General features: G+C 29.5%; 6 protein-coding genes across 7 annotated transcripts; 3 read left to right on the plus strand and 3 right to left on the minus strand.

Annotated features, from left to right (window-relative positions):
- Window positions 1-122: 122 nt before the first annotated feature.
- On the plus strand, window positions 123-1,561 carry OCT59_029276 (uncharacterized protein). Its single transcript, XM_025311246.2, has 3 exons — window positions 123-913; window positions 992-1,294; window positions 1,372-1,561. The coding sequence occupies exons 1-3, from the start codon at window positions 145-147 to the stop codon at window positions 1,455-1,457; spliced, it is 1,158 nt and encodes a 385-aa protein (XP_025173511.1). The 5' UTR covers window positions 123-144; the 3' UTR covers window positions 1,458-1,561.
- On the minus strand, window positions 1,320-3,163 carry OCT59_029277 (uncharacterized protein; the record flags this gene model as incomplete). The annotated part of the gene is made up of 9 exons (XM_025331176.2): window positions 1,320-1,619; window positions 1,685-1,824; window positions 1,895-2,033; window positions 2,113-2,276; window positions 2,341-2,450; window positions 2,520-2,666; window positions 2,748-2,919; window positions 3,005-3,062; window positions 3,133-3,163. 9 exons carry the CDS (start codon window positions 3,161-3,163, stop codon window positions 1,573-1,575), a joined length of 1,008 nt encoding a protein of 335 aa, XP_025173512.1. The 3' UTR covers window positions 1,320-1,572.
- A 645-nt stretch (window positions 3,164-3,808) lies between these two features.
- OCT59_029278 (uncharacterized protein) lies at window positions 3,809-5,510 on the plus strand. The gene is made up of 2 exons (XM_025319563.2): window positions 3,809-3,971; window positions 4,056-5,510. Exons 1-2 carry the CDS (start codon window positions 3,878-3,880, stop codon window positions 5,258-5,260), a joined length of 1,299 nt encoding a protein of 432 aa, XP_025173513.1. The 5' UTR covers window positions 3,809-3,877; the 3' UTR covers window positions 5,261-5,510.
- A 281-nt stretch (window positions 5,511-5,791) lies between these two features.
- Window positions 5,792-6,883, minus strand: OCT59_029279 (uncharacterized protein; the record flags this gene model as incomplete). Its single annotated transcript, XM_025309446.2, has 2 exons — window positions 5,792-6,705; window positions 6,776-6,883. The coding sequence occupies 2 exons, from the start codon at window positions 6,881-6,883 to the stop codon at window positions 5,878-5,880; spliced, it is 936 nt and encodes a 311-aa protein (XP_025173515.1). The 3' UTR covers window positions 5,792-5,877.
- Window positions 6,884-6,995: 112 nt separating this feature from the next.
- Window positions 6,996-9,522, plus strand: OCT59_029280 (uncharacterized protein). Its single transcript, XM_066142837.1, has 7 exons — window positions 6,996-7,616; window positions 7,704-8,103; window positions 8,170-8,298; window positions 8,381-8,425; window positions 8,515-8,753; window positions 8,829-8,932; window positions 9,021-9,522. Exons 1-7 carry the CDS (start codon window positions 7,418-7,420, stop codon window positions 9,102-9,104), a joined length of 1,200 nt encoding a protein of 399 aa, XP_065994601.1. The 5' UTR covers window positions 6,996-7,417; the 3' UTR covers window positions 9,105-9,522.
- OCT59_029281 (uncharacterized protein) lies at window positions 9,487-11,403 on the minus strand (the record flags this gene model as incomplete). 2 transcript variants are annotated; one of them, XM_025319564.2, is made up of 8 exons in its annotated part: window positions 9,487-9,892; window positions 9,964-10,290; window positions 10,360-10,469; window positions 10,541-10,654; window positions 10,731-10,843; window positions 10,925-11,063; window positions 11,142-11,259; window positions 11,330-11,403. In XM_025319564.2, the coding sequence occupies 8 exons, from the start codon at window positions 11,401-11,403 to the stop codon at window positions 9,487-9,489; spliced, it is 1,401 nt and encodes a 466-aa protein (XP_025173517.1). The 2 variants fall into 2 exon arrangements, with proteins under 2 accessions (XP_025173517.1, XP_065994602.1); XM_066142842.1 differs by having other exon boundaries at window positions 11,142-11,263; window positions 11,330-11,390.
- Between the last annotated feature and the right edge of the window lie 9 nt (window positions 11,404-11,412).

The following is an 11,412-nucleotide window of genomic DNA, read 5'->3' on the forward strand; positions in this document are numbered from 1 at the left end:
ATAGACTTTAAAACGAAAACTAGGTCAATGGTGAATGATACAAAACAAACAACAGTTTATCAAAAAAAAAAAATGTCACGTGAAATCTGACATGAAAATATCGAGAATTTTTTATCCTGATTATCAGAAAAATTTTATTACAATATGCCTAAGAAAAAAAAACAATCTCGAACTACTAACAACGAGTCTTATAACAATAATAATGAAAAACAAAAAGAAACTTCTTCAACTAATCAACAGATTCATGATGAGACAACTAATAGCAGTATAAATGAAGTCCGATTACCACCATTAGAAGAACTTTCTAATACAGGATTTAAAATACTTCCGATTGAAATATCTTCACAAAAAACTATTTTTGATTCAAATTCATCTGATCCTTCTACTTTTACCTCAATTCATTATTGTTATTTTAAAAGTCATGAGTCACGTAATACTAATAATGATGATAATGATAAACACTTACCTCTCAACAGTACTCTGTTTATTTCAAATTTACCAATAGATTCAACAGAAGCACATATTAAACATTTGTTTCAAGAATGCGGAAAGATCGATAGAATTATATTTAATGAAGTTATTAAAGATGATGAATTTTTAACTAATATTGTTAATGGAAGTGATAATAATGAAGGTGAAAATAATAATGGATTAAATGAAAATGAATCAATACAGCAAGGAAAAAAATCTAAAAAAAAGAAAAAGAGAAAGCCAAACATGCAAGGGGGAATTGAGAAGAATGTAATTAGAAATTTTGAGGAAGGTGGCTTAAGAAAATTGTTGATACCAGATTCTTCTGCTCATATTGTATTTCAAAATTCAGAAGGATTAAAAAAAGCTCTTGAAATGACTCAAAAAAAGAGAATATGGACTATTAAAGATGTTGTTGAAATTCCATCATTGGGATTATCTAGTAATATTCTTTTTTTTTACGTATATATCGACTGTTTTTATTTTTATATAATAATTTTATTAATATATATTTTGACAGGGTGGTTACAAGATTATAGATTACATCGTCCAGGTCAAATAAAACTTCAAGAAGAAGTTGATGAATATATGCGTAAGTTTGAAGAAGCTGAATTAGAACGACATAAAGCTTTAGAAGCCAAACTCAATCAACCAGACGAGGATGGATTTATCATGGTAACAAGAGTTGGAAGACGTAGTGCTAATACGGATGGTACAATCACCGTAACAGCTGCTAAACCAGAGGAAATTAAGAATTTGAAGCCAAAGAATAAAGAATTGACAGACTTTTATCGATTCCAAATGCGTGAAACAAAACGAAATAGTAAATATGAAATTTATTTCTTATAAACGTTTATTTTTGCATACCATTATAACTTTATTTTTCATTTTCATTTTAAGAACTAATCGATCTTCGCAAAAAGTTCGAGGAAGACAAAGAAAAGATCGCTAAACTTAAGGCCGCTAGAAGATTTAAACCATATTAATTATATTAATTGAGAAATTTATGTGTATATATATAGCATCTTGTAGTTTATTAAATCTGAACTCTTTTTTTTTGTTTTTTTGAAACTTATATTTTTCTCGATCGCAATTCATTACTTAAGGAATTTTCTTTCCTGGTTCTACTTGATATATCACTCCAGAACCTACAAATATGCGTCAAATTAATATGGTTTCTTTTTTAAAAAAATACTAATTTGGAAATACTTGCCTTCAATACCATCATAAAGAAAGAAATTGTTGATAGGTAATTCCCTTTGTGATAACGTATTAAGGATATCCTGAGCTAATATACCTCCAAGAATAGCGCATACAGGCGATAATTCCGCTGTTATACTCAGAGTAAATGTCCTGAATTGCAATAACTATTGAATAAGTCTATGTTCGCAAATCGATTTCAATGATAAAATAGAGAGCTTACCGAAGAAATTCATCAGTAACAGTTGACACGTTAATATTATTCGAAGTAAATAATGAATCTTTTAATGATTTTAATTTTGTCATATCAATTTCATTAGCTGTGGGTAATCTTTTTTCTTCCTGTTGAAATTTCCATAAGACTGCATTATACAAAAATTGATTTACTAATTTATGCATCAATAATGAGAAGTGTGCACAATTATGTAATTAATCACTTACTTAGTACGCTCCACAATACACGGGAAATTTTATTTAGTTTCTTAACGGAAATCTGATCCCAGTCATTTTTTGACAAAGCTGTTTCTAAGCTCACAAATTCCTCATTTTTCTTTAATCGTGTTATTTCGGGTTCTTCCTTACCCGGTACAACTGTTTTTTTCTCCCTATATAGTCAAACAGTTAACTTTTTTAAAGTCACAAGCACAAATAAGCAAACACGTGACTTACTGTATATAGTCATGATGATTTAGATCACTGAATATATATCCAAAGAAACCATATGTACAAGCCGAATAGAACTTTTTGTTATATTTTCGGCAAATACGATCTACGTGAATCTATTACACAAAATGAGCACTATTTTTTAATTCGTTGAATAGACAAAAAAGTTAAGAATCTAGTCCTACCATAGTATCAGGACCACTATCTGTAAGACATATTAAATCGTAATTTTCAAAAAATTCCTCGGCCTTTTCGCGTATGTCATCCGTATCAGTTTTTACAACTACACGAGGATTCAAATGTCTAACACCATTAGCTGAAGCCAATGCCCTCTTGATGAAGTTGTTATAAATTAGCAAATTTTATCTACAACAAATTAGCATAAAGAGAATAAGTAATTCATGTTTAATTACATTCTTTCCAAGATCCTGTTCTGTTATTAAGAATTGTGCACCCAAATCTTCTTCCGTAACAATATTGTGATCAATGATTGTAACCGAACCAACACCGGCTAATACGAGATTCTTGCATACTTCATTACTTAACCCTCTTATTCCACTTATAAGAATCGAAGAATTACGCATTCTTTTATAATTATAATTATAAATAAAATCAATCTAAAAGTCTATATTTAATTAGAAACCAAATTTTTAATGAAATTTAGATTTACCGTTGTTGAGCTTCCAAGCCCCATAGTCTTATCTGTCTATCATACAAAGCAGCTTCATCTATCAACAGGAAAACAAATATTTTAATTATAATTTTATAAATATCAACATATAGTCAATTAATCAGAACCTTCAGTTATTTGTAAAGTTTGTGAATCCATTTAGAAATGAACGAAAAGATCTGATAAAGACTAAAGAGACAATTTAAACTTTAGAACTATTGACTAAAATGGAATAAATAATCGTTGTTGATCTGAAGTTAAAAATGATTAACATTAAAGCACCGGTTTATTTGTCATATGGTAACACAGACTTAAGCAATAGGTGCGATTGTTAACGGGTCCAGATTGTAACGTTTAATTTACTTAGTCTCCTGAAAAGGAAACGTTCGAGTGACAAGGGCCAAAATTACTGATTTTAAAGTATTTTCAATTGGTACATACATATGGTTTTACTAATAAGGCAGTGAAACAATATTTTGTTAAAACTAAAAATTTCTTCCGGGAAGAATAAACTTTCAGACCTTTTCGTCGCTTGCGAAATAACTTGTCGATGGTTTCCCATCTCCCATTACTGGCTTCAAAGCCCACTTAAACACTCTCTAGCGGAATTCATATTAAAACAATCTCACGCTTCTTTGTGCGAATTCTGTATTTTTTGACTTTTTCTTTTTGGAGCTCGCAATAACTAAACTCACTCCTCGACTAGTATAAACACCAAGCGTTAATATTACAGTCAAAAAAAATCATATTATTACATTCTTTTACTTCATTTTTTATCTAATTTATATCCTTATTTTTTTTATCTTTATTTCATTCCTTTCCTTGTTCATTTGTTAGCAATTATTGTTTATAAGATAATAAAGTTAATTATAGATGTTTTCAATATCAAAAATAAAATTGTATATGCTCGTTTGGTTAGTGTGTATAACAATAATATTCATAAATATAACGCCGGTAACAGCACAAGGTAGGAAAGATTATTTTTTTATTTTATTTTTCAATTCTTAAATTATCTAATATTCAATTATTAATACACAACCAAAACCTTTAGAAAATAAAGGTAGTTCGTCATGTATACCATGTGATGTCGTTCCAACATGTCCTCCATGCGGTAAAGATTCAAAATGTACTCTATCATTAAGAACATGTTTTCAATGTCCACAAGCAAGTTGTTCCAAATCATCATCAGACTTAGTGGACAATAATAATAACAGCAATAACCAAGGAAATAAAATTTTATTGCCAGCGGTTATTGGTGGTATTCTTGGGGTTGGTTTTTTGACAGCAATAGGCTATGTCTCCTTTGTACGGAGACGAAAAGCTCGAAATAATAGGGGTATTAAATTAGATAGTAACGAAGAAATGACGTCATTGAATGGAGAAAATGTCATTCCAATTGCATATATTCCATCAACTACTCCAACGACACCAACCACTCCTATACCGGAACCATCATATCTAAGAATACGAGTTTCTAATGTTAGCGCTGGAACCACACCGTTAGCCAGTCCCTTACCTCGTAATCTACTCGATGAACAATTAATTGATATTACAGATGATGATGATACAGCTCCTGATATTGGTACAATATTGCAAGCGACAAAAACATCACCTGCAGCTTCTACAGCTACTCTTGTGACAGCAACACGCGCCAAACCAGCACTTGTTCGGCTTAATACTATAAAACAAGCAACAAATAAAGAAATGAGTTCTACTCAATCTACGAGAAGTGAAAATAGCATTCCTAGTACCCCAAAGACACCTATGAAGAATACTTTCTTATACGCTCCTTCAATATCATCAGTACCAAGCAGTCCAACTTCCTTAAGAATTGGTGGTGATTCCGATACTGAACAAATGATGCCTCATATAGATATAGAAAGACCATCAGCGGAATCTTTTCGTGTTACAAATCCAAATCAAAACACGACGTCACAAAATCAAAATTTAAATTCGGCTGCATTAGATCCAATAGAAGGTCGACAATCATTTGGATTATTTGGTAGTGATGAAGTATATAGTAACGATCCATCATCACCTCAATTACATAGAGAGAGTATAATAAGTTCTTCGAGCTCAAACGGTAGAAGTACAATGTTTTCAGATGATGGAGATGGTGAGATCATGATCTTTTGGGGAGGAAATACACCATCTTTTGTAAATGTAGCAGGAGGGGAAGTTAAAGAACCTGGAAATAACGTAGATTCAACTAAAAAAGGCCAGAATGAGGAAATAAAAACGAAGGAATCCATATAAAAAAAAATAAGACGAAAAAAAGTTACATAAATAATTAACATTTAAGGATGATAATTTTTTAATTTAATCCGGAATTGTATAGTTTTTCCTTTAATTGTTACATATATGTGTGACTTGGTTAACTGGAGTCACGATTTCAGATATATTCGTCGGGGTTAAAATATCTTGGGTATAAATAAGTATAAATAAAAATAAAAAATTTAGATAGGCTAGCGGGTTCTAGCTAGTTTTCTTATAGCTTGGTTCATCTAATCGTCTACAGTAATTTAAATGGTTAAGAGTTATATACAGACTTTTTTCCTCGGAACACATTTCAATTTTTCTATTATACTATATTTTTTAATTTCCATTCTCTTATGCATCACACTCAACATTCACTTTTTTTTTAATTGTTTTCTTGCACTCAATTTTTTACATTTGTTTTATATATACAAAAGTTCGAGCATTAAACGGAAAATGAGATATATATATATAATATATATATATATCACTTTTTAAACATCAATTCTTTTTTTACTGTAAATTTTTGTAAGAAATAGAATAAAATTATTAAATTTTTTTATTGTTGGGGAAAGTGCACCACTAATTTATTTAACCGCTATTATAAACATATAAAATTAAAACCAATCTGAAGAAAATCCTAATCTATTCAAAATATCTGGGAACACAAATTCTAATTTCTTTACTTGTTCCTTGTTTGCTACTTCCTTACTTGTAATAAAAGAATGATTCATGTATCCTTTATTTGATTCAAATTTCCCATCACTTAACGACTGTCTTAAATCCGGCAAAATTGCTTCTAATAATTTTTTAGAATTCGCAGTATTTTTAGTCATATTATTTACAACCATTTCAACAGTAACAATCTCTTCACCTTGTTTCCAACAATCATAATCAGTTGACATGCAAACCATTTGATAAGCAATTTCTAATTCTTTAGCTAATTTAGCTTCAGGTATAGCAGTCATGTTTATTATATCACAACCCCAACTACGATACAAATTTGATTCAGCTTTAGTACTAAAAGCTGGCCCTTCCATACATACTAAAGTTTTGTTCTGATGCAAAGTACTTCCTTCTTCTTCTAGTACATTTTTATGTTTATAAATTAATTCTGATAATATTTGATTAAATGGATCAGCAAAAGATACATGAGCTATTAAACCATCCTCAAAAAATGTAGAAGGACGAATCCCTTTCGTTCGATCTATAATTTGATCTGGTAAAACGAAATCTTTTGGCTTAATTTCTTCACGTAATGAACCCACAGCTGAAAATGCTATAATAACTTCTACACCAATATTTTTAAGTAACGCCAAATTTGCTCTTGTTGGAATTTCTGAAGGATTATACTTATGTCCTTTACCATGTCGAGATAAAAATGCAATTTTGAATCCACATGGATCTTCAGCTATTGTAATTTTACTACTAGGATAACCCCAGGGCTAAAAAAAAAGAGTTTTTTTTAAAAAAAATGATTTTTTTAGAAATATAAAAAAATAAATAAATTCTTACGGTTTCATAGTAAATTTCATCAATCGTTTTCAAATGGTCAACTTCATAAATTCCACTACCACCTATAACACCAATTCTTACTCTATCCTCGTTATTATTACCTGCCATTTTTTTTTGGGGGGGGTCTTTTTTTGAGTGGTTAAAGTAGATTAAGTTAAAGTAGCACATATTTTCACGTGACTTTAAATAGTATAACAAACTTGGTGATTTTATAAAATTGATGAAAGATGTCTATCATGCTTAGATTTGGAAGGGCGTTCCGTTACTCTAAAACAATTTTTTAGTTCTTTAAGAGTGTTACATACGTCGTTGGACCTTTTTCTAACACTCTTCGAGGAATTAATAAAAAAAAAATTAATTTCCTAATTTCATCAGTTTCAGACAATTTAGAATTTCTTGTTAGATTTATTTTTAAGTTTGGAATCAAAGATGTGATATTTAGTTGCATCATGAATGTTACATTTATAACATTTATAACATTACAATTATGCCTATCCTTTTATAATAAATTGTTCTCTGTAGCTCAAAAATTGTTTAATATTGTATGTTAATAATTATTGTCTTTGAATTTTTTCATTCATTGCATTCTTGTACATTATTTCATTATTTTCATTAAACAAAAAAAAATAATAATAATAAATCATGGCTTCATCTGTTTCAACGAACGATATGAGTGATCCCTTAAAACCATATATTCCTTCAAATGAAACCGCTGAGGACAAGCGTAGACGCGTAATTGCAGAAAAGGAAGCAAAAAAGAAAAGTGAAGCTATTGACAAACAAATTAAAGCTGAAAAGGAAAGACTAAATAAACAAAAAGTGGCAAGATTGTTGTTGCTAGGTAAATATAAAAATGTTTGCATTAGTGATTAGTACTTGTTATTTTAATATTTTGACATTCTTATCATTTATTCAATCTTACAAATAGGTTCGTCTGAAAGTGGTAAAACAACTGTACTTAAACAGCTAAAAATTATTCATGGAAATGGTCTTGAGGATGAACGCGAGCAATATCGAAGAATTGTTCACCTTAATGTGCTTACTGCAATGAAGGCTTTAACCAACGCTCTTACAAGCTTTGGCTATACGTTAGATTCTAGCAATTTGATTCATCTCGAGAAGTTTAGTAGATTAAATTCAGTTAAAGATTCTTTGAACCGCAATTCTATTAGTGTTCAGGCAGGTGTTAAAGATTCTAGATTGAATGACAATGCATATCAATTATTCATGGAACATTCTGAAGCGATCGAGGCATTATGGAAAGATCCAGCTATTGTAAAAGCTTATGAACATGCTAGCGAAATTGGTTTACAAGATTCGGCGAGATAGTAAGTGTACTGTACTCTTTCATGTATCAATTCTGACATTTTTATTAATTCTAATTTTTTTTTTAGCTTTTTAGATAACGTGGATAGATTTACCGATAAGGACTATACACCTTCTGATGAAGATATCTTACAAGCTCGAGTTCGAACACTTGGCGTAACTGAACATCTTTTCAAAATAGACGGCACTACGTATAAGTAAGTATATAATAATGATAACACAATTTACGAAAATCAATGCTATATATTTACATTTAGTAATTCTTTTCTCTTCTTTTAGAATTTATGATGTAGGCGGTCATCGTTCTCAGCGACACTTTTGGGCGTAAGTTTCTTTTTTTTTTAATGTATTCTTTTTTTATATATATTTTTGTTCTGTAATAATTTATAATGTAATTACATAACCGACTTTAGTCCTTATTTTGATGATGTGAATGCCATAATTTTCATGGCTGCTATCTCATCGTTTGACCAAACACTTGAAGAAGCTCCAAATGTTAATCGTATGGCTGATGCAATTCAATTGTTCAAAAGTATATGCAATCATGAAATGTTTGTAAATACGAGTATTATCTTGTTTCTTAACAAGATTGACATTTTAAAGCATAAACTTACTTATATTAAATTGAAGGACTATTTTTCTGATTACGAAGGTATACTTTATAAAATTTTCTTCTTTTCTTTTTTATTTTCTTATATATCTTTTACATCTTTAACGTATTATATAGGTGATAATAAATTCCAAAGTGTAACAAAATTCTTTCAAAAAACATTTATAAATTGTAATGAAAATGATGACAAGCATATTTATGTCCACCTTACACATGCCACGGTAAATAATATTTATTCTATTTAACATTTTGATATTTTATCATTTTTAATGATATTAATCATTTGGCGTTTCATTATCTCTTACAAAGGATACAAAACAAATGCGCGTTATTGTTGCTTCAGTGAACGATACAGTTCAGAGAATGAACCTCAAAGCTTCGGGTCTTATCTAAATGATATTTGCAGATTATCAGACACTCATTCGACTTTTTCCTTCGTTTGCAATTTTTATTTAAATATTTATTTAATTTATTTATTCGGGAATTAGTGATTTATATATTGCTATTTCCAAATTTATTTATTCATTATTCTTTTTAATTTAAACGTCATTAGAGGCATTAGGAATACTGTCTGATGGATATTCGTTACTCTGTTGTCATTTCACAAAAAAAAAAAAATTGTTGAACAAATAATTAACGAGTACAACAATTGTATTTATAAAAATTTTTATGCTTTTCTGTGTTATATATTAAACATCAATTAAGAAAAAAAACTTTAATTTATTAAATAACTTAGTAAATATAACATTTTTTTATTTTTTTGAAGTTAAAAATTTCAGATTTTAATATATTGCAGAATATTTTCAATTTTACATCCTTTTTGAATTTTATTATCCAAATCCTTTATTGTTACTTCACCTTTCGCAATTTCATTTTCACCTACAAATATTACATGTGAAGCATTTGTCTTTACGGTATTACTTAATATATTTTTCAATGATGATTGGTGCGAAGAATGATAAAATAATGTCGGTATATCTTTATCACGTAAGAATTTGGAGAGGTTAAGCCCATAATAATAAAGCTTATTATTCTTTGAGGAAATAATAGGCTCAGTTTCTGTTGAAAGATTTTCAGACTTTTCACGATCCGGTATTATTATAATTGCCATTGGTCTTTTTCTCGACGGTATAAAGTTATCATTTAATATCATTGCTAGTCTATCAATTCCAGCAGCCCAACTATTAAAAAATAATATTATTAGTATAAAATATATATAAAAAGATCTTATTTAAAGAAATTGTATTCGTACCCAATTCCAGGAACTTTTTCTTTTCCGCCCATGATTTGAACGAGGCCATCATACCTACCACCTGCTAATACAGTTCCTTGAGCGGTCCCAAGATTAGGGTTCAAACACTTGAATTCAAATATTGTATTATCATAATAATCTAATCCCCTAACTAAACGGGGATTAATTTTATATAATATATTTAAATCTTGAAGTCCTTGACAAACATCATCAAATCTCTTGGCAGATGTTGAATTATAATATTCAGTAATTGTTGGACAGTCTTGAATAACTGGAGCATCTTTTGGATTTTTTGAATCCAAAACACGTAAAGGATTCGTTGAAATCCTTATTATTAGAGAATTTCAAATAATTAATATCTTCTAATATTTTAAAAATTTAGATAATTTTTGTTACCTTTTTGCGCTATCCTCTGAAAGATGGTGTTCATTTTTACGCAAATATTCTCTTACAACATCTCGATATTTTGTTCGAGATTCACTGTCGCCCAAGGAATTGATTTCAAGCTAATGCAATAAATTAAATTAAATTAATAACTTGCGGTTATAATACAAAATTTTTTAACTTAAATGCTTACTTCAATAGAATCACCAAGTCCAATCTTATTTAAAAATGTCCAAGCCATGTCAATTACTTCAATATCAGAGGTTGGATGTTCATGACCAAACAATTCAACACCAAATTGTTCAAACTATTATTATGTGATATAATTTCCTTTTAGTAACAATTGCGAATATTACAATAAAATAATTTCTTTAGATGTTCACCTGCCTTAACCTCCCTTTTTGGGGTCTTTCATGACGAAACATAGGTCCATAATAATAAAATTTTTGTGGGAGATCATAAATTAGATTATTGCTAATTAATGCTCTAACAATACCTACGCCAAATATCAAAAGTAATAAATTAAGTTCAATTGTTTTTCAACTTCGGAACATTCATCGGGAACTTTATTCCTTACCAGCAGTTCCTTCTGGTCTCAAAGTTAACTTGTCGTCTCCCTTATCAACAAAACTATACAATTCTTTTCCAATTATATCAGAATCTTCTCCTAAAGTTCGTTCAAAAACTTGAGACAATTCTAATATTGGAGTGGAAACCTAACATAATATAAAAAATAAATAGATTATATAATTGTTTAGAATTCAATCTACGAAAGATTGATTATATATCATTACATGATCATAACAATATAATTCCGCAATGGACGACGCAATTTTCAAGATATGACTATATTTTATATTTTCGCTTCCAAAACGGTCGCGTGTTCCTCTAATAGGTCGAGCGGGTTCAATTCTACCTGACGAATAAGTTTGCTCAAAATAACCGAATTAATTTCACTTAAACTGTTATAAGCCAAAGTTACCTATCAGTAATAACCTTCGATATGACTCTCTTTTGAAAGCCCTGCCATAATAATTGACCATGCGACTTAATCATTATTATTTT

The sequence above is a fragment of the Rhizophagus irregularis genome, chromosome 9 (assembly GCF_026210795.1).
Source record: "Rhizophagus irregularis chromosome 9, complete sequence".
Classification (NCBI taxonomy): Eukaryota; Fungi; Glomeromycota; class Glomeromycetes; order Glomerales; family Glomeraceae; genus Rhizophagus; species Rhizophagus irregularis.

Excerpts from the sequence above, each read along its gene's own strand:
- OCT59_029276 (XM_025311246.2), top strand. The coding sequence starts at position 145 with ATGCCTAAGAAAAAAAAACAATCTCGAACTACTAACAACGAGTCTTAT. Across the intron at positions 914-991 it reads TCCATCATTGGGATTATCTA|GGTGGTTACAAGATTATAGA; the intron begins GTAATATTCTTT and ends ATATTTTGACAG. Across the intron at positions 1,295-1,371 it reads GCGTGAAACAAAACGAAATA|AACTAATCGATCTTCGCAAA; the intron begins GTAAATATGAAA and ends TTTCATTTTAAG.
- OCT59_029278 (XM_025319563.2), top strand. The coding sequence starts at position 3,878 with ATGTTTTCAATATCAAAAATAAAATTGTATATGCTCGTTTGGTTAGTG. Across the intron at positions 3,972-4,055 it reads AACGCCGGTAACAGCACAAG|AAAATAAAGGTAGTTCGTCA; the intron begins GTAGGAAAGATT and ends CAAAACCTTTAG.
- OCT59_029280 (XM_066142837.1), top strand. The coding sequence starts at position 7,418 with ATGGCTTCATCTGTTTCAACGAACGATATGAGTGATCCCTTAAAACCA. Across the intron at positions 8,104-8,169 it reads TTACAAGATTCGGCGAGATA|CTTTTTAGATAACGTGGATA; the intron begins GTAAGTGTACTG and ends TTTTTTTTTTAG. Across the intron at positions 8,299-8,380 it reads ATAGACGGCACTACGTATAA|AATTTATGATGTAGGCGGTC; the intron begins GTAAGTATATAA and ends CTCTTCTTTTAG.